Raw genomic sequence first — 21,689 nt, forward strand, 5'->3', positions numbered from 1 at the left:
AATGGCTGCTAGTCTTTAATCCACTTCCAGACACTCTCCGCCCCTTTTTGTCGTTCTTGCAGGTTCCTGCTTTCACCTTTTGTGACAAGTTTTGCGTCTTTATGATCTGTGTGTTTTTTCCTCTCTTGCACTTGGCAAATATCAGATGTGGATAAATAGGTGCCAGTGGCTGCCACTGGAACCCACAAGCTCAGATTAAGAACTGGCCATACCCAGTGCTTAATTTGAGACAGTGGTTGCAGGAGGGGCCCACCAGCACTTATTACCACCTCTTTTAACTTTTCCATCACAGTCATTAACCAATGAGTGAATACACAATGATCACAGAGTAAATAAAAAATGTTTCCCAATCCTTCCTTGAGGCTTACCACTACTTCCTGTCACATGGTATAAAACAGTAAGCATATTGACCTCATATACTGTTTTTTTCTTTTCGACTCCAGGTGGGTCAACAGTATCCTAGGTAAGTAGAAAACGGAGATTAAATAGTTTTAAGAGTGTCTCATTTTACCGTTAGTAAAAGTTCCTCCTTGAGGGGAATCCGTTATGCAGTTGACCAGGATATAGGAGCTTCTGCTGAGCAAAGCCATTTCTTTTTAAATTTGTTTTTCGTTTTTGAAAATTATTTGGTGGCAAAAATGTCCTTGTTGGCCATCTGAAAGCCATGTTCTCTGGCATGCAGTTAGTCTGTGTTTCTGACTTCTCTGGTTGTTCGAAAGCAGTGAGGGCAGGGCTTTTGGGGGTGGTCGCTCTGCTATTGGGGCTCACCATTGCTGTTCATGGATTAGTCAGTGTGTTGCCTGGCAGCGCAAGGTTGCAGGAAGTAGGTTCTCAGCCAGCTTTTCCTGCTAGGTGATTGAGAGACAGGTTACCAGGCAATGCAAAAGTTTCAGGAAGTGGCAGGAAGGTTTCCCGGACAGTCTTTTTTCAGCATTTTCATTGGTTGCTCGTTTCCAATGAGCCGATTATCTAAGGAGGGAAGTGTAAAGCCTTCATTTACTGTTAAGATGGAGGAAGGCAAGTGTGTTCCTAAGAAGAAGAATGTAGATCCAGAGGTCGGGGAGCCCTCTCAAGTTATTCGTACTATGGCAAATTTGCTGCTTATGATCAAGGAAGCGGTAACAGCCTCATCTAAAGCTATAGAGGCTCTTGCTTCTCCCAAGAGACCTGAAATGAACACCCAAGGGGGCATATTATCAAGGGCAATATCACCGCTTTTGCAGCACTATTTGGCGAAAAAGCGGTGATATTTTTATCGGCCTATTAGCAAGGCTGCGCTAACATGTGTTAGCGCCAGCTTTCCGGTGTTAGCTGGCGGTTTTCCTATTGCCTTACATGCCAGCGATAATTATCGCCAATGACATGCAAGGTAGGAGTTCCTTGCCAATGGTTCGTGTTAAAAGTAGCTAACGCCACATCGCGCTATCGCGCAAACGTCTGGAAATTTGCGTTTCTTTATCGATGAAAGTACATTAGTTATGAAAAGATAGTGGTTCCTACATTAATCAATCTTCACTAAAACGTCTTACTTAGCATGGTTAAACATACTTTTGTGAGTAAATTCTCTAATTTGTAAAATAAATGCACTCTTTAATAATGTTGAGTGTAACTTTTTCATAAATCATTGAATTAAATAGGAAACATGTGCAAGGTGTATGTTTGTTCCACATTTTAGCAGACACTTTCTGTCATATTTTGTGACGTGTGAAGAGTGGACAACTTAGTGCTGCGCCATGCTGAAGCAACCTTAGGTGGAGCTGAGCGCACTTGTCCATAGCAGATATTTGCCCCTAAAGGTTAAGGCAGCTATCGAGGAAAAAGCCCAGAGACTTGACATTCACAACAATGGCTGGTTTGCAATCCTGCAGAGGATTCCTTCCACTTGTGTACAGGGATTTTTTTTGGGGGGGAAAGAAGCAGTTTCCGTTTTGGCAGGATTAAGTTTGAGATGGACATCTATTTTTGAATTCTTGACAGAGTGTTAGAGAGATACAGGATATCATCCAGGGATGAGGTTTTCATATAGATCTGAGCAGTGCTTGAAATGGAAATCTAGAAGTGCAGGTACTCTGTACCAGAGCACCTGTTTGTATCTTAAAAGTGCCAATACTCTCCAATTAAAGGTATTACGTTTTACTTGAGAAGTACAGGTACTCTCCCTCTCAAAATAAAAAGGTGCCGGTACTCAGTACCGGACAGTACTGGCCCATTTAAAGACCTGGATCTAGGTATCTTCAACAAATAGGTTGAAAAGAATCCCTGAACTATTGAGGATCCTGTAATGCACTGGGGCCCTAGCCCCCCATGCACATATGAGGACACAGACACTGAAATATAGTTAGTGGAACTGGCCCAGGGCACCATCGCCTGGCCCCTTTTATTACCAGGGTCACATGTCCTGTGATGCCTGTGTTGGATAGGTGTGGGGTGGAGTGTAAGCCAGCCCTCAGGGAGTGGCGGGCACGGTAAAGACTAGAACAGTGACCAGCAGGTCACTACATCCCGCCCAAATTTTATTAAAACTGAAACAACGAGTCCAACCTGTGGGAGAGAATAAAATAACAATAGAAAGCTTCCACTGACTCTATTCAGCTGCTTTCAGAACAGGACTATGGTACAGCTGCAGCTAGGATCACCAGTTCTACTTGGCACAGTTCAGTGGTGCACAGCGGATCCAGTCCTCCCTGGACTCTATGTGTGGAAGTTCACAACCAAAGTCTATATGTACATCTTACGGAGACGGTGAGTGTGGAGCGATAGTGAATATGGAGGATATTACGTTTTCACAAATACGTCCTGCTTCCATAAACCTCCAGCCTCTGATGAAGGATGGCATCCTGGTTGTTGTTGAGTCATCCGCAGAGGCAGCAGCACTTCCAGCTGCAGGATGGTGGAGTAATTACAGACATCCTTCTCTCACCAGGATGCCCCCTCACTGGTATACCCCTCTCGCAGGATGTCCCTAAGGTCCTCTTTACCAGGCTTCCACTGGACTGGGTGTACTTTGCCGAGTCACTCCAACGTCATACTCTAGGCTCGTGGAGGAAGTGCTACGAGTCCCACTTTCAAATCCCACAATCCACCTGGAGGGTAGTCCTTTCCGGATCAGACTACTCCTGCCACCCTGACTCTGGTGCACCGGCATTGACAGGACGGTCTTTGGAGGAACCAGCTTACAACGCAAGATCTTCATCTTCCTGGGACCTGCGGGGGAGCTGCTGTAGACTCATCTCTTGTGTCAGGACCCAGCTCTCACTGGTCATCCTTGAGGCCCTTGCCCCTGGCTCGCCACAGTCTGGTGTGTAGTAGTCAGATCCTCTTCTAGACCGCACGTCTGAGGTCACTCAGGACGTCCGAGCAGGACCACAATCCAGTCTCCCGTGCGACCCCAAAGGTGGATAGTACTAATGGTCCAGCTTGCTCTCATCTGCAGGCGCCAGGTTTGGTTGGTGTAACCGAAGACTTATGGGCAGCCAGCCTCTCATGGTGCAACAGATGCTACATAGCTACTGTGCTTCACTCCCGATGTTCTTGCACTCAGTCATCTTCTATACCTTTTAGTGTGCCAGTTGTCTAAGCACACTCCTCTCTTCTTTCTTTCGACTCATCACGTGGTGGCCTTGTGCCACTCTTCTTCCGTTTCCTCTCTTTCACTTCATGTTGTGGTCTGGTCCCATCTTGTCTTACTCTTCTTTTTTCTCTGACCAGGCCTCTCCATATGTGGTGCACTTCACACAGGTGTCTCTGGCCAAGTCCTACCCCTAGGGCAATGCATTCTCCTCGTCCGGTGACCAGACTTCTCGTTGTGACCTTCTTCCTTTCACAGCCTCTCCAGGTCTTCATCCTTCGACTTCAGGTCAATCTTCTAAGACCTCTTGCAGGTCATCTTCTCAGACCTCTCGCAGGTCATCTTTTCTGACCTCTCGCTGGTCATCTTCTCTGACCTCTCGCTGGTCATCTTCTCTGACCTCTCGCTGGTCATCTTCTCTGACCTCTCCCTGGCCATCCTCTCTGACCTCTCATGGGTCATCTTTACTGACCTAATGCTGGTCATCTTTTCTGACCTCTCATTGGTTATCTTCTTGGACTTCTCACAGGTCATCTTCTCTGACCTCTTGCAGGGCTCTCAGGCTCCAGCCCTTGCAGTCAGTCATCGGGTACGATCTTCAGCAAACTTCTATCCTTGCACTCTCCATCCTTCATCTGAGGATACTCCTACTTCTGGCAGCTTGCGCACTCACTTCCTCCACTTTTGGTGGTGTCTTTTCATCACTGGGCTCGCAGTAAGAGTTCTCCTCCTGAATGCAGGGCAGTGTTTGACCGCAGGAGTTCTTATCACCCATCTTCTTCTCCTGCAGTCTTTCGCTGGTCTTGGGCCACCTTGCTCAGCCCCACACTCTTCCAGGCTTCTCCTCAAGGTAACCAGTCTGCTGCTGTATGTGATGTCTTGCGGGGATTTACCTTACCTCCCTTCTCACATGCCTGGCAGTCTTATTGGCTATACACTGCTGTGGTGACATGGGTTGATGCACCGTCTCATCTCTGCCCACGACAGTCCCATTTCTTGGGGCAGCAAACGGCACACTCTTGCCCAGACTCTATGCTACTTCGTGCCTTCTTGGTGCTGACCCGACTGCAGTTCAGTGCCACAGTATTTATCTGCGCGCTGCGGGCTATTTCCTTTATCCCAGGGGTTACTAGGCTGCTGCAGTAACCACCTATGGCCACTAGGCATCACTACAGCATCATCCTAAAACAGACAAACTCTTGTTGTCCCACCAGGGTATGTGGCACTCTCCACGCAGCTGTGCTCAGCCTCCCTGGAGCACAGGGAACTGCTGGTCATTCTCTTCCTCATTAGCTGTAGGCTCCAGCAGCCTTCCCTGTGCTGCGGGCCATTTTGCTGTCCTTTTGTTTTCCGTGGGTGTGGTACCGCAAAATGACCACTAGATGGTACTGCCCTCCTTACATTGATGTCCGAGCCATCTCTCCTTCTGGAACCTCGGCGGGTTCTCTGATGCCGCAGTTCAGCCTGCCCATGCGGGCGTCATTGGGGCAGAGACAGTTAAGGCAACTCACCTGCGGGTGCTGCTTCTTACTTCTCCCTCATTCCCAGGTAAGTGCAGCTTCATACTACTTGGTGCTGCAAAGCCAGGAGCCTACCTTCAGGGCAAAGAACTGCCCCTACTCTGGCAGGCAATCTCGGGCCTTCAAATATACCGGGCCGTCGACGGAGGTCTCTGCACGTTCCCGCTGCGGTAGTCCCTTCTACTCCACATTCGCCACAGCCCATCCGGGCGCGGGATACCCTCCCCATTGCTGCCATGAATTTGGACCTACCGCCTTCATCCACTGATAGGTCCAGCACCACTTGGCAGGTATCTGCATTTTCCACCAGTTCAGTTTGCAGGCTCTTGACCAGGAGCCGTCTCGCGCTACTGTGCCATGTCATGGGGAACTCTTCCTTCGGGACACGCCATGATGTCTCTGACTGCCACCCGCCAGCCTTCCAACACCGCCTTCCACACAGACATTGCTACAATACTCTACTCCACTGACAGCCTTTCCCTGCAGGGTCAGTCGGAGTCACGGCTGCGGGCATCACTTCTCAGGCACCATTGTACTCGCACATTGGATACCAGCATACTAGCAGAAGCACCTCAAGTACAGGCTACACTTCCCCTTTTGCCCATCTACAGGCCCGCTGCTCAATCGCACATGAGGATCACCCACTCGTCTCCAACATAATGCGCTGGGGCCCTAGGCCCCCATACATATATAATGAGGACACAGACACTGGAATATAGTTAGTAGAACTGGCCCAGTGCATGTGCGCCTGGCCCCTTTTATTACCAAGGTCACATGGAGGCGTGCAACGCCCATTGGGCTCAAAGGGCTTCAGCCCCCCCCCCAATCGTGTATGTCAGCTCTGGCAGAGACAGCTTCCCGGGGAGACACACACAGCCGCACCCGAGTACTTCCCGGGTCTTTAAAAGACCATTTACTTGTTAACGAGGCTTTGTTGTTTTTCACCCCTTCTTAGAAGCCCTTGCATCTCCACACTGCATATTGCTGGAAGAGTCAGACCCCCCCACATCGAAATTGTTAGTAGTCCCCCCCCAAAAAATGTGGCTCTAGTTGCGCCTTTGGTCACATGTCCTGGGACTCCTGTGGAGTGGCTGGCACAGCAAAGACTAGAACAGTGACCAGCAGGTCACTATATCTCTCCCAAACTTTATTAAAACTGAAACAACGAGTCCAACCTGTGGGAGAGAATAAAATAACAATAGAAAGCTTCCACTGAAGCTATTCAGCTGCTTTCAGAACAGGACGATGGTACAGCTGCAGCTAGGATCACCAGTTCTACTTGGCACAGTTCAGTGGTGCACAGTCCTCCCTGGACTCAATGCGTGGAAGTTCACAACCAAATTCTATATGCACATCCTACGGAGACGGTGCATGTGGAGCAATAGTAAATATGGAGGATATTACGTTTTCACAAATACATCCTGCTTCCATAAATCTACAGATCCTACAGAGTGGTTGTAAATATTGGTTGAAGAGGGATGGCGAGAGCTGGGCCGCGAGCCTTGCAGAACTCCATGTAGTTGGAGGAAGGCTCCCAATTTTCAGCATGATTTGGGCCTTACCTGTTAAGCGTTGTACTTGAATGGATAATGCAAGGCAAAATAATAGTATAAGAAAAAGAAACTATCAATATGAAACCAAAGTGGGGCAACATATTTCTTCTTTAAAGTCATATGTGGAAAAAGATCGATGCATCTTTCAGTGTCTAAAACATTAGATCTTTCTAAAGCCAGTGTAAGCTTTTATTTGAAAATATCAGAATACCAACACTGACTTCCTCCATGTCTCCTCGAAATAAAGTATCGTGGCTCAACAGCGGCCGTTAGTCAATGTCAACCCGTTGCCCACAACTAAGATGGCTTCCATTTTAACCCATTTGCCCGTACCTAAAATGACAGAGCCTGGCCCCGCCTCTCCATCATTTCTACCGTTGCTGACTGTCTGAGCTCAAGCAGCCAGAGTTATCTCGCCATGGCGGAAGCGGCCGGATCCCTGGGGATGGATTTCCCTCCGCCACCGGCTGGGATCGAATGTTCCACCCAACTGATGAGGGACTTTGCGGCTCGACACGGGGCCGAGGGCAGGCGGGTGGTATTGGTGACCTCCGGCGGTACCAAAGTGCCACTGGAGTCCCGCACTGTCAGATTCTTGGATAACTTCAGCAGCGGCTGGCGCGGCGCTGTGTCCGCAGAGAGCTTTTTGGAAGCCGGCTATGCCGTGATTTTCCTGCACCGCCACCGCTCCATGAGCCCCTACAGCCGCCGATTCGTGGCGCTCAGCTGGCTGGATGCGCTGCGGGTGGTGCCGGGGGACGATTGCTGCACCAGGGTGGAGGCCGATCAGAGCCTGCTGCCGGGGATCGTGCCGGTGCTGGAGCGCTACCAGCAGGTGCAGCAGGAAGGCACTCTGCTTGCCGTGGAGTTCGGCACTCTGTCCGACTACCTGCACATGCTGCGGGCCGCAGCCGGGGCGCTCAACCCCCTGGGTAACTACGTGCGCTGCATGCGATGTTATACAGTTAGTCTGTTACTGACTCATTCACAAAACCGCCCCCTTCTGGACACGGGATTACCACCAGCCCTGTTCCACCTAGGGGTCCAACTTTTCTGTAAAAAAAAAAAAAAAAAGTACCGCCCATTTGTTTACGTTTTCCAATTAAGGAACAGCCAAGAGTTGGTGTGGGAAAAATAATTTGTGTAACAATGTCAAGGTTGTTTTGTAACATTGCTGTTGTCAGTTTCCTCTAAAGATCATTATGAAACTATTTAGACAGCTTTCAAATACTTTTTCAATGATTTGTTTGTGTTTACAGTTTTAGGATTATGTTGTGGGCGGGCAAAAAATACCGTATTTTACAGCTTTTTCCAATATTTCTACTGGTCTGGAATTAAAAATACAGGCCAGGCTGGTAGGGAAAACTGCCAGATGGCAACCCCACTCACCGAAATGGTCTTATTCACAATGAGAAGTGATGTAGACCCATCCTCATTTTCATACCTCTTATGTTCATCGTAGTGCTATTATAGTACTACTTGTTTTTAATCTTGTCAGTATAATCATCATTAAATAATGGAAACATGGTTGCAGTCTTGATAATTTTCTTTTCCCTCATCCCTACAATATCTAAAAGCGCCCATATCTCTCGTTGAGCCCACCCAAATGTACAGTCATTCATAGGATGTGGGTCCAATGATGAAGCATGCCACGGACGTTCGTGAGTAAGGACCCTTTTGTAGCATCACCAGTTATGTATGTAGGGTTTTGAAACTAGAGTCTTTAGATGCATTCCATTTAGGGGGACCTTACCTTGTATAACTAATGACTTCAATTGGGAGATGGTAAAGCTCCTCAGTACTAGCTTCTCCGCTCCTCCTTTGTGGAAGTAGAAACTAAGTTGACATCCTACAGCCTTTCCTTTCACAACCCCATGTACTCCAGCAAGTTTGACACTTTTTATTTTAAAAAATCCTTTCGTTGTACAGTCAGCTTAAGAAAAGTAAACGCCATTCTCCATGTTAAAAGAATTAGAAAATTAACTATTTGTCAGAAGACATAGCCTGATTTTTGACGTGTATCTGAATGCACTATAAATGTGACAAGATAAAAACAAAATTTAAAGGCATCTTTACTGCTCATCCACCTTCTGAACTTCAGCATGGTAATCTTGGGGGCACTGCTTTGGGATTGCTGCGGCACCCTTACTTCCAGGACCTGTGGATAGATAAATATGCATTGTACATGGATAAAAATGTAATGTTGCAGCATATGCATTTTGATGTCTGTTTGTTCTGAGATACTTATTGGTACCAATAGAATTTCATTTGTGAACCTCACTGAAAATGGAGTTGTTCTTGTTCACATGAACCGATTGGCTGTAGCAAAAAATACCAAATTATGCCTCACTGTGAGGAATGAAATCTCCCGCATATCAAGTAGACGGTATGAGAAGATAGGGGAATCTCCATTTTAAGTTGTGCTGCTTGCTAGTTTAGAAAAACTTAATTTCTAGCCCACCAGAAAAAGTCACACTGATGGCAGCAAGGATCCTTCCATCGAGAGGTTGTAGGAGATGGAAGGCCCCTTTCTGGTTGGGAGCCGTTGGTGGCTGTTCTCTTAATGTTGTCTTAATATCATAATATGATGCATGCAAGCAAGGTGGCTTTAAGTAAATACTTTATATTTTTTCAATTATCTGAGGCAGAAAGGCACGAGACCCAATTTTTGTCTGACACTCTGCCAGCATCATTTAATATATTTAGGACACAGAGCTGCCCACAGTATGAGGACACCTGGAACATGCAGCAAGGGATCCATGTGATAAAAGTTAACTTATTTAAAGGACCTATCACCTCGTCAAAAGTCATTCCACTGGCTATTCAAGTGAGAAAAACACCTATAATCTTCAGACAACTCAAATTTCTGGAATTGTTTAATCTATTTTGCTAATACTTGTTCCAGGCACTGGTTAATACTTGGTATATATACTGCACCGGAATACAGTGAAAAGGAGCAGGAAACCATTGCAGAGCTTGAAAATAAAATCATTCAGGCTAAATCACTCTTCAATGCTAAGGTTGCATTGTAGGAACTAAATAAATTCATGAAAGAATTTTAACACCATTGAGCAAAATAAGAAAATTAACAAAATTTCAGAAAGACCTCACCAGTTTAAAAAAAAAAAAGGAAAGATATATCTATACTTCTTGGATGTCTTTTACACATAACAGAAAACACTAGGACCTTTAGATTGTGGGGCACATAAACAATAATTTGTGACCTTTCTGAATCCTCTGGTTATTCTGTGGTGCTTTCTGACCATAGTGACTTTCCAGCTTTGGTCAGACTGAAACTCTGGGTACCATTAATTATTTTTTTTTAGGACAGACCAATGAGAATTAAGGCACAGAACGGGTAGGGGTCACATAATTTCTCTCCTGGCAAAAGACAAGTTCTACAAATGGAGCTAAACACAATAAAAAGCGTAACTCTCCCCCTCCCCAAACACATACATATTACTACAAGACTATCCCTTTCGTATTATGTATTAGAAAAATATAGCATTAGAAAAATATATTTCTCTTTTGAGCTGCTCTAACTGAAAGCACTAACGTTTGTACTCTTAAGATGGAAATGTTTAGTTTTTTCAGAAATCTCCATCTGAAAACCTCCTTTTCTGTCAAACCCTACCTTGAAAGTTCAAACCATACCAAATTAAGACCCCCATCTACTTTTTAGTCCGCCAAGTGCTTAGGTAACAGCTGAATTACTGGCATGTGAAAGTATGATACTGAGTGACGCGTGTACATTTCTTACAACACAAGCCTAGATGAATGCTGGGGGCAAGATGGCGGCCGTGCTGCTGGCCGAGTGAGGTGGCGTTCTTCACTCCGCTGGACCACGCCGTTGTTTCAACGGTCCTATCCTTCCCGGTATCCGGCTGCGTTGCGAGAGCTGTTGGGGAAATGCCAGCGAAGCATTAAGGAGGCTCGTTGTCTCCGGAGGCACGGCGGAATGATCGTGGGGTGAAGAAAGAAGAAAACTAAACAAGGCGAGCTCACGATCTGCGCACAGGTTCAGGCTCGAGCGCCGGCGCCGGCGCTCTGCCCAGCTGATCCGAGGCCGTCGGTCACTGGCCAGGGCTCTGCCTCACAAGCCGTTCATGTGGTGTATGGTGCATGGTGCTTTGCCGGAGACTTTGGAGGGTGGTTGGACGACGGTGTGAAGCAGCGCTGTTCAGCGCCTCAGCGCCTCGGATGTGAGCGTGCACCTGGAGCTGATCTCGTTTTTTGTTCTCTGAGACGCTGCTATCCAGTGTGAAAATTCCGGGGCAATGTCTCCTCAGAGGCGATTTGGACTCTAAACTGTGAGTAACACGACTAAACTGGTTTGAACAGGCATTGGATATTTAGCTTAACGGAGATTCTTCTTGTTCTTTGTTCGGACTTGAGCCGTCTATTGAAAAAAATCCTCAACGGGGCTGACTAAGTTGATTGAGCAGTGAAGAGGGGGTCTGCAACATTGTATCATTTGATGGTTTGATGGCTACACAGTTAACATACTGTTAAATCCAGACCCGGTTGCTATTAGGATCTGGATATTTAAACACAGCGGAGAGGAGAGGAGAGTTTGCTACTCTCTTTAAGCCCGGGGGACTTAAAGTCGTATGTCTCTCTAATTAATTAATTAAGAAATTAGAATCTAGTCAGCTGCGGCTTTATCTCCTTTATCTCCTTTTGAAATACTGAAATATTGAAACTGTCTCCTTCCTGAAAAATTAAGGGCTAAAGGGCCACCGTACTACGCATGGCACTAGCATTCTGCCTGGATATCTTAAGACCTGCCCTCTCATCAAGACGGAGCTGGCAGTGGCGAGCTGATCAGAGCCCGATTCCCAACATATGTTACACGACGGCCAGCAGAAAATCTATCCTCTCCGCGGCTTCTCAGCCTCTTTCCAGGTTCTTTTCGGACTTTTTTGCTCTACCGGTAATGCCACCAAAAGCTTTGAAGACAGCTCCTAAACCGGTGAAACCTCGTAATCCTACTCGCAATCACCCTCCAGACGCTGAAGCCAATAGCACACGGGCCACTCGGAGGGGCAGACCTCCAATGTCGGATAAAACTTCTGTTCAGGGGTCGCCAGCTGTCACGACTGTAGCCTCAACCTCATCCTTGATACCGGGTAAGGTCCAGACCCTGTCGGATATCTTTGCCAAACTGGGAGCAAAGGAAAAAATGGTAGCATCTGTTTCAACTGCTCCATCCGCTACATCGGTACCGGCAACAGCTGTCTCTACCTCCACTATCTTGCCTCCCGTAGAGCAACGCTCTTCCTTGACAGATATCCATGCTCATTCTTCTCATGCTGTGGCCAATTCCAACAATCTGATCCCTACAGTGGTTACCCCTGAAACACCCGACCTGTCTCAATCTACGGTGTACCCCTCCTCATTGACAGTCCCGGTCCTCTCTGTTCCTTTGTTATCTGCATCTGGCTCTGTATCACCTCAGTGCTCTATGGATGACGCGCTCTCCACAGTCTATCAGGAATCTGTTGGCTTTGGAGCCTCGGAGGAGGGTCGTGTCACAGGTGCGATCAGTGACTCAATGGAAAAGTTCTACTCTGTTTCAGATCACTCGCTGTCTGACGAGGAGGAGGGTGATCTTGATTTAGAATGGTCAGATTATGACAGCGAAGCTGGTGACTGGCGACCCAGTTTGACTACAGAAGCCCTGGCTACTGACACAGTCCGTAAGGCCCCTGGTATCAAGCCTCTAGGAGATCAATCTCAATTTGATCTTCAGACATCATCAAATTCCAAGGTTGGAGCCCCTGATTTGCCAGAGGAGGTTTCTCTGTTAACAATTTACCATACAATTATCCAACATAGAGAGGCAACAAAGCAAGAGAATTTACGCACTCAGTCAGTGTGTCGTAAATTACAAAACTCCCTTCGACGTGTAATCAAATCAACAGCGGAGATTAACACGAGAGTAACTGAAGCTGAAGAGAGGATCTCAGCACTTGAAGATGCTGCAGCTGTCCAAAAAGACTTGGTTACCGAGGTTAAGGAACAGCGAAAAGACATAATATGGAAGCTATCGGACCTTGAGAACCGCTCAAGAAGGAATAATCTCCGCATTTTGGGAATTGATGAGGATATTGAAGGAGGCGACGCTCGGCAATTTATAGTTGAGCTTTTCACTGAAGCGTTCCCAGAGATCACCCAATGGCAATGGAATCAAGAAATTCAGCGAGCACATCGCTTCCCGCTATCAAAAAGAAAGAAAACATCCTCTACTAATACTAACAGCTCTTACCCACGTGCTATTCTGGTTTGTTTTAACACCTTTCTGGCGCGTGAGTGTGTTTTCGATCTAGCTCGACCCAATAAAAAAAGATCTGCCAAGGGCTGCCAGTTTTTTGCTCGGCCCGATCTTGCAGCAGAGACAGTAGAACGCCGCTGGCATCTCCGTCAGCAGATCCCTCTTTTTCAAGCGAAAGGTGCTCAAGCTTTTTTGCTCTTCCCTGCAAAATTGAAAATAATACATAAGTCAGAAACAAAATTTTTTCTTTCGGAAATAACTGCAAGAGACTATCTGGACACAATGTAGGGAAAAGGGAGTGGTAAGGGTGGCAAAAAAAAAAAAAAAAAAATGTTTAGAATAGTGGGGGCTGACTTATATAATTTATAAAAAAAAAAAAAAAGAAGGGAAAAAAAAAAAAATTTATTTTTTTTTGTTTGCTGTATTTCTCTTTTCATTTATTGTCTCAATCTGTTAAAAGGAAGTTAACAGACCCTTTTTTTCTTCTGTATCACTTTAACGTGATTTAGATAGGACCGATCCTCTTATAATACTTATCAAGTATATTGTTGTTGGCCCAGCGGAGTGCGCTCTAGACGCTTACTCAACCATCACAGGGACCTTGGTCCTGAGCTCCCGTTATTGGTTAAAGGGTAGGGGGGGGCAACGGGGTGGGAGGGGGGGTTGGAAGGTGGGTAGGGGGGGGTGGGGTCACTGGGTGATAATGTGGTGGATATTTGAGGTGATTGGCCATACAAGTAAGATGCATGGCAGAGGGACTTTAATCTCTCCTAAAGTGTTAATTATGTACTCTTTTTTGATATGTTGGTGGTATATCCTATATAATCTCTTTCAAAGTGTGTATACGTCTATATGTATGATGTTCTCTTTTTCTATTAGGCTTAATGGCAAATTGTAAACTGACTTGTGCAACCTGGAATATCTGTGGGTTAAATGATCCTAAGAAGCGGAGGATATTTTATAAGCTGATACAAGTCATGCAAGTGGATTTGATCTGCTTGCAAGAAACTCATATTTCTTGGTCCAACAGGCATTATCTTAAATTTTTGAGTTATGATTTAGTGGTTACCACCAGACAAACCTCCACTATTAGGGGCGTTGCTATCATTGCAAAAGCTGGAATTGCTCAACTCAAGAGAACTAAACAAGATAATACAGGTAGATGGTTAATCGCTGAATTGCTCATCAACAATTCTATACTTTCGATCTGTTCAATATATGCCTCTAATCTGGATGATCCACAGATTTTAATGGATCTAAATGTAGAATTAGCTAATTGGCCGCACCCGTTAATCTTCTGTGGTGATTTCAATATCAATATTTCTAGTAGGCTAGATATCACTAAATCGATTAATTATATTGGTAGGAAACCTCAGGTCTATAAAGCACTTCGTATATTAATATGTGAGCATGGTCTAGTAGATACATGGCATGTTAGCAATCCAGCACATAACGGGTTTACCTTTTATTCAATACCCCATCAAAAATTGGTTCGTATAGATTACGTCTTTGCTTCTGTTGAAGTTCTGAATTCTATTAAGATAAGGCTCGACCCACGGACCATATCTGATCATAATCCTATAATTTTTAGTTTTTCTTGGAATCGGCCTCCGCACCATATCAGATCTTGGACTTTCGACAGGAAGCTGTTGTTGGATAAACTTTATCATGAACGGATGTCAGTTTGGATTCCAGACTTTTTTTTAATTAATAGCAATTCAGCTTCGGTAGGCCTGGTCTGGGACACATTTAAAGCTGCCCTACGCGGGGAAACTAAGAGAATTGCGTTTTATCGGTGGCAAACTGAGCAGCAAAATCTTAAAAATAGGGCTTTAGCACTCCAACAAGCTGAGCTAGATCTAAGTACTAGCATCCGTATTGGTGGTGATCTAACCACTTGTCAGAAAGCGGTTGCTCTTGCCAAGGCTAACTTTCTTGATCCTTTATATGCTGATATAGCTATTAAGTATTTTCAATTTCGTACATCTATGTATGAGTTTGGTGAAGCATCAGGCAAGGTTTTGGCAAAAAGAGTACAACAGAGAACAATAGCTAGTCATATAACAAAGGTTAAAGATCGATGGGGTACTCTACAAGACTCACCCAATGGTGTTTTAAACACCTTCGTGGATTTTTATTCAACCTTATATACTGAGGAACCAAATATTTTTCAGCAACAACAAAGTCAATTGGATCATTTTTTAAAATCTTTTGAAACTCGGAAGACTGCTCTCGAACAGAATTCAATCTTGGTCGAACCTATAAGTTGGGAAGAAATCGAAGCTGCTATAAAATCTTTGTCCTCTGGCAAGGCCGCAGGACCTGATCTCATTCATCTTGAATTTTATAAAACTTTCTCTTATTTATTTAAACAACAGATGCTTGAAGTCTTTCAGCTTGCTCAGAAGGGGGTCATTCCCGAGACTTGGCGACAATCGACCATTGTATTATTCAAAAAGAAAGGAAAGGATGAACTAAATCCAGCATCTTATAGGCCTATAGCACTAATTAACACTGACAGCAAAATTTATTCCAGGGTTTTAGCATTTCGTCTCGTCCAAATCATTTCTCCATTAGTTTCTATTCGCCAACATGGTTTTATTCAGGGTAGAGATACCACTGATCATATCAAGCGTGTTATTGCACTTTTAGATTGGGCTCAGACTACAAAATCTCCCCTGGGTCTGATCCTGTTGGACGCCGAGAAGGCGTTCGACAGGGTCTCCTGGGGCTATCTCTGGGCTGTTCTTCGTTGGAAAGGGATACCGCCTGAATTCATTCTTGCCTTGCAAACATTATATATTTCCCCAATCGCTAAAATTCGCATCTCAGGAGAGGAATCGAGTTATTTTCCTATTACTCGTGGCACCAGACAAGGGTGCCCTTGTTCCCCTCTCCTTTTTGCTTTATATATTGATCCTTTTCTATCCCTCATAGAACAAGCACAAAATATTTCTCCGATTATCGTTCATGGCACTGAGTATAAAACACTGGCATATGCTGACGATATAGTAGTGCTAACAAATAATATTACTGCATCTTTTCCTGTGCTGGAGACTTTAGCAGCTCAATTTGGCTCAATCTCTGGATACAAATTAAATATTTCAAAAACTCAAATCTTGCAATCATTAGCTATGCCAACAACAACTGTTTCTACTGTTTCACAAGCGACATATTTAGGCATTGAGATATCAGCGGATGTAGGACAAATTTCAGATTTAAATTTTTCTCCTATCATCGACCAGCTTCATAATAAACTAGAACGGCTGAACCACCTCCATCTCTCCCTATTTGGGCGCTGTAACGTTCTTAAAATGTTGGTACTTCCAAAATTTTTGTATTTATTCCGATCTATCCCGCTATTAGTTTCTAACCTTACTTTAATAAAGGCACAAAGAATCTGTCAGAGGTTCTTATGGGCATATCGTAAGCCACGACGAGCTGCCAAATGGACTTATCTCCCGCAAGAACGCGGGGGCTGGTCAGTTCCAAATCTTACCTACTATTATTGGGCGGCGATGATTCAACACTTTGCCTTTCCACTATTTGGTAAGAAGCTGGTATTACAGCCATTTTTGGCTCCTTCAATCTATTCAATATCATTAGGTAATGCTACGCAAGGGATACTAACACGTATTTTAGAACCAAGCTATTTTAAAAAAACGAGGTTTAAGGTAGCCTAGGCCTTGTTCACGATCTGGCAAAAAATTCGTCGATTATTCTCTAACTATAAAATCAACTTTTATACTCCATTGAATGCGTCCGGACTTCCTCCAGTGATATTTCAAGACTCAATAACTGCTGTCTGGGCTTTGCAAGGCCTTACCGACATAGGCGATCTAGCCGATTCTGGCATGTTAGCATCTTTTTCTTGTTTACAACATAAATTTGAATTGCATTCTAACCAATTTTTCAAATATCTACAAGTTAGAAGCTTTCTTGGGAAAAAATTATTAGAAAACTCAGCACTGTTTGACAAGATTTTGATATTTGAACTGGTTAAAAAACAAGCCAAAATTGGCATATTGTATCAAACTCTGTTATCCCAACTATCAGACGATCTCTCGAATTTTAATAACAAATGGGCAGTTAAATTTGGGGTACCTACTATAGATTTAAAGGTACCACTTATGCTAGCCAAGACTGTTTTTGTTTCGGGTACTCTCCGTACTCAAAGCTATATGGCTATGTTTAACCTTTATTATACCCCAGCTAAAATATCAAGATGGGGGATCGCCTCTGGGGCTATAAGTTCGTTATGTCCAAGATGTAAATTCCCATCTGCGGATTCTCTTCACATGTTTTTTGACTGCCCTGAACTATCACTCTTCATTAAGCAAATTGAAACATTCCTCACACAGATAACTCAATCTCCAATTAAAATCTCTGCTGAAATGGTGATTACAGGTTATCAATATGCCATGGACACTGCTAGATCAAGATATCTTCACTCCTTTTTGTTCATTGCAATGGCAATGTTTAGACTCTGTATTACCTCTATTTGGATAAATCCTCAACCTCCTGTTTTCTTTCATTGGCAGGCCAGGATGCTGGCTTGGTTTAAGTTAGAAACTGCTGTACGTAAGTTTCAGGGAAGGAGAAGACGTTTAATTGCTGCTAAAAACTGGGCCCCATTTCAGGATTGGTTAGCAAATTAATAAGTTGTTTTCTATAATCAACTGTCATGTATTTTTGTTGCTCTTCTTCTGTTGTTTATTTATTTTTTTTTTTTATCCATTGTATATATTTCTGTATCTCTGTTTATGAAGTTTAAATCGCCAAAACCTTTTTCCACCACTGTAAAAAACGTAAAATAAAATAAAAAAAAAAAAACAAGCCTAGATGAATGGCAAGCCCTCAGTAAACTTATACAAAATAATACGATTGTGATCAAACCTGCAAATAAGGGTGGGGGAATTGTCATGCAAGAATTGCTTTAAAAAAACAAAAAAACGAGATTTATGGACAACTCGACAATAGGGATCACTATGTCCCATTACTTTCCAACCCTCTTCTAAGAACGACCAGGAAGATTATAACTATTGTCAAAGGAGAGGGTTTCCTGAGTATGAATGAATTTGATTTCCTGAACATTAAATACCCAAGAATTCTTGTATTTTTACTACCCCTAAGATTCACAAAGACCCAAGCAGACCCCCCACCCCCCCTCTCCGCCCCACTCATGCCAGCTGACTCTGTGTATGGCTCTGTCTTGGAACACTTTGGTAAATTTAAAGTTTTTTTTTTCTTGTGGGATTTTGTCACTACCACACAGAGATACGTAAAGGACAGTGGTGACTTTTTCTGGTTGATTGAGGTTTATACTAAGGATGGTAATAAGGAAACGCTGGTCTGTATGGGTATAGAATTGCTTTATACGAACATACTTCAAACTGAGGGTATTTAAATGATTTCTGATCCCCTGGACACCCTTCCTGAACCTGCCAGAGTTCCCACGAAATTCATCCTGTCTCTTCTTGAATTGACACTAAAAAACAATTTGTTTGAGTTTGATGGTACTTAACTGTTTACAGATGAAAGTCACTTCAGTGGAAGCTACTTTTGCCCCCAATTTTGCCATTTTGTTCATGCACGATTTTGAGTGTTGTTACATGTATGATTCAACAGTAGATCCTTACCATGGACATATTCATCAGTGGACATTTTTGATAGACATTTTCAAGATCTAGTACAATAATGAAAACAAACTGTCTGCATTTTTAACTTGGATTAATTGTCCTTCTCCTGATATACAATTTACTCATACTTACAGCAGCAGTTCAGTTGACTTTCTTGACCTAACAGTATGTGCAGTAAATGGTCAGTTGGTTACTAAAACTATTCAGAACACAAATGGAATAGAATACACTGCTTTATTAAATTAGCAACTGCCCTCGAGCTCTCAGCGATGGCTTATCTTTTGGTAATTTCCTCTGCATTCACTGGAACTACAAGTAGAGAGACAACTACTTTAGCACTTGGTTCGTGCAAGCATCCAACCAGAATTAACGCTTCCTGACGTAAGATTCTTATTTTGGACTCAGTCCCATTGTTGGTCACTACTGATCTGGTAGCTGCATAATGTGCAGATTCACTAGGGATTGCAAACGTTTGTCCTTGGTAACATCAAACAGGCACTTGGGGACTACTCCAAATGCAATACAAAGAGTGTCATCTATGCTGTCTGGAATCCCTGTAAACTGATCAATATTGTCCTGACCACCCAAAAAGTAAAGATTAAGTTGTGCCAACCTCTGAGTCGTATCCAGTGTAAGAACCTTACAGATGCACTTGTAAGCCACTTTGCAAAACTCGGCCAGCTTCTTTGGCATGTTGAGGTAAAAAGTAAAAAAACAAGACGCGGGTGTGGGGAAATGTTTAAACTCTGTTTAATAAAGCAGAATGCAGGTGGGTTTCCAAATGTAACAGCATCATCAATGGTCTTAATACCATGGAAAAATTCAATTCCACCACCTTAGTTTGAACAAACCTACCTGTTTCCTATTCCTGTATCATAGCTTAATTCTCTACTGCACGGTTGCAGTGCTTCTGACAGAATGAATTGTGGAAAGTGCCTCCTATTTCTCATGCTTGCCATAATGAGAATTCATGATAACCACATCTCTGCCAACTTTTAATTTATTGCTATACATTTGTTGTGTTCCCATGTGCTTCTAGATCTTGCATCTCTAGTAAATGCTCTTCATACATGCTCATGAGCATTGATTAGCTTGTGGTAACTTTATATTAACACAACTCTATTGTAAAGCATATTTTTGCATGCATTTGGTGGCTTCTCACACACCGATTCTTTGTGAGTTCACTGAGATATTGAAAGTATCTGACCGAACCAATTGTGAACATTGCAGCTTTACAAGCATACTGTAATGAGAGTTAATGGTGATTACCACATATCTGCCAACTTTGTATTAATTTCTGTCCATTTGTGGTAGTTGTATCTATTTATAGATAGTACATGTCATATGTCTAGAACATGCTGTTCATTAATGGTCAGGAGCAGTGATTCACTTGTGTTGACTTATTAATTATGTGACTTTATTTTTGAGCACCTATATGTATATATTAGTTGACTTTTTACACAACAATAGTTTGTGAGTTCACTGGTTGTGGTAATTACGTAATCTTCCTCGTGTTTTGGCGAGCCAGGACATATTCATACCCCCCTTTTTAAATTTTCAAAAACGTTTCCTCTTTAATTTTCCATGTCCTTTGGCCCGGACATTCTTCCTGTTTTTTTTATTTTGCACTGTTTGTAGTGTTAAGCGTCAGTTCATAGTATTTTTACCTTTTCTGTTTTGAGCACGAGGGTCAGCCATTTTTTATATTGGAAATGGGCTGCCGCTGCCTGCATCCTACCTATTCTTGCATCGGGACACTGACCGATGCTCCTGTTTCTGGCGGAAGCTCCTTGGATGCTGATGGGGTGGTTATTCACTGGCAGAGTGGCGTACTCACTCAGGGTGCCCCTAAAACTGGTTGGAGACTTCATCTTATTTATAGAGACACATCTAGGAATTCTTTTAGAGACCCGTTCATTTCATTAATATTTTCCCTGATATGCACTTATTCTATTCATTTATTAATTTGTACTTAACAGTGATTAATTTCGAATGCTACCTCTCAATGCTCCATATTTTGCTGATTTTTCGAGTGTGAAACTGAAGTAAGTGGCAGACAACACCGTGGGGTAACCACAACTTTATCATCTTGCATCTTAGGGAGTCTTCTCTCTTTTTCTCACACATTAGTAATGGGCTCACTCTTGGATTAATCCATTGAATTATTCGTAGCGTTTTTTCTGGTTATTTTCTAGATTTATATCTCTGCAGTGGATTCCGTAAGTAGCCATCTGGCATGCTAACTGTTAAATGAGATGCTCTGTTTTTGCATTATACCCCTAAAAATATGTTCTTCTCATTTTTTGTTAAAACATGGTTCAGTGCTTCGTATGAATCTTTAGATTCCATTTGATGACCCATTACATGGTAGGGGTCAAAACGCCGTCGACATAAACGGCAAAGGAACCTATACTGATGTATTCATTGGGTGATCAATATAATCGGATGTACATACAGTAGCATCAATTGTCTACTCATTTATTAGTTCCTTTGCCGGACTATTTTTTCGTACACACTACATTATTTCGCCTGTTATTTATCACAGTGTGAATTCTCATATGCACTGAGCACATTTTCATACAGCTGCAAAATTATGTATACTCGCAGAATTTGTGTCCATTTTCATTAAATTAAATACCGTAATTTGGTAAACTTGTACTGAAATCTGGGATGTAAGGAAACAATGTCCTAATGGAAAATGAAATGTCTTCTAGTCATCCACATCGGCAGTATAGTTAAGAACAGCTTTTACGTATGTAAACAACTTTCCCACTAAAAAGGATTGGGGCACCATAGGCTTTCTCCAGCTCAAGGCTTAATTACTATCATCTATACATGTTTTAAGATTACTCCTACTTTTGCATTGCACATAGCTTCTACTGGCAAAAAAATACAAGGCCATTTTGTATCCTTTGTGTGGCAAGTTAACCTTTGATGCAAGGTCATTAATGCCTTCTCATTTGAAGGAGTGAATATGTAGAATCGCTTTTATCTGACACATCTGCAGTGGATAGTAGATAGTAACTGCCGTTGAGACATTATGCTCCAATCATTTTGTGAAAATTTGATAGGTCATTTTTTTTATAATTGTGAGAATGGATTTAGAGGTATGTGCATTTAATAAAAAGATGCATT

At 43.3% G+C, this 21,689-nt stretch overlaps 1 protein-coding gene across 1 annotated transcript in view; it reads left to right on the forward strand.

Annotated features, from left to right (window-relative positions):
* The first annotated feature begins 6,989 nt into the window (after positions 1–6,989).
* PPCS (phosphopantothenoylcysteine synthetase) overlaps positions 6,990–21,689 on the forward strand; it is a 50,896-nt gene continuing 36,196 nt past the window's right edge. The window contains exon 1 of the mRNA XM_085608664.1: positions 6,990–7,573. Coding sequence (XP_085464790.1) covers positions 7,060–7,573 — 514 coding nt within the window. The 5' untranslated portion in view covers positions 6,990–7,059. The remainder of the gene's footprint in view (positions 7,574–21,689) is intronic.

The sequence above is a fragment of the Triturus cristatus genome, chromosome 1_2 (assembly GCF_964204655.1).
Source record: "Triturus cristatus chromosome 1_2, aTriCri1.1, whole genome shotgun sequence".
NCBI lineage: Eukaryota > Metazoa > Chordata > Amphibia > Caudata > Salamandridae > Triturus > Triturus cristatus.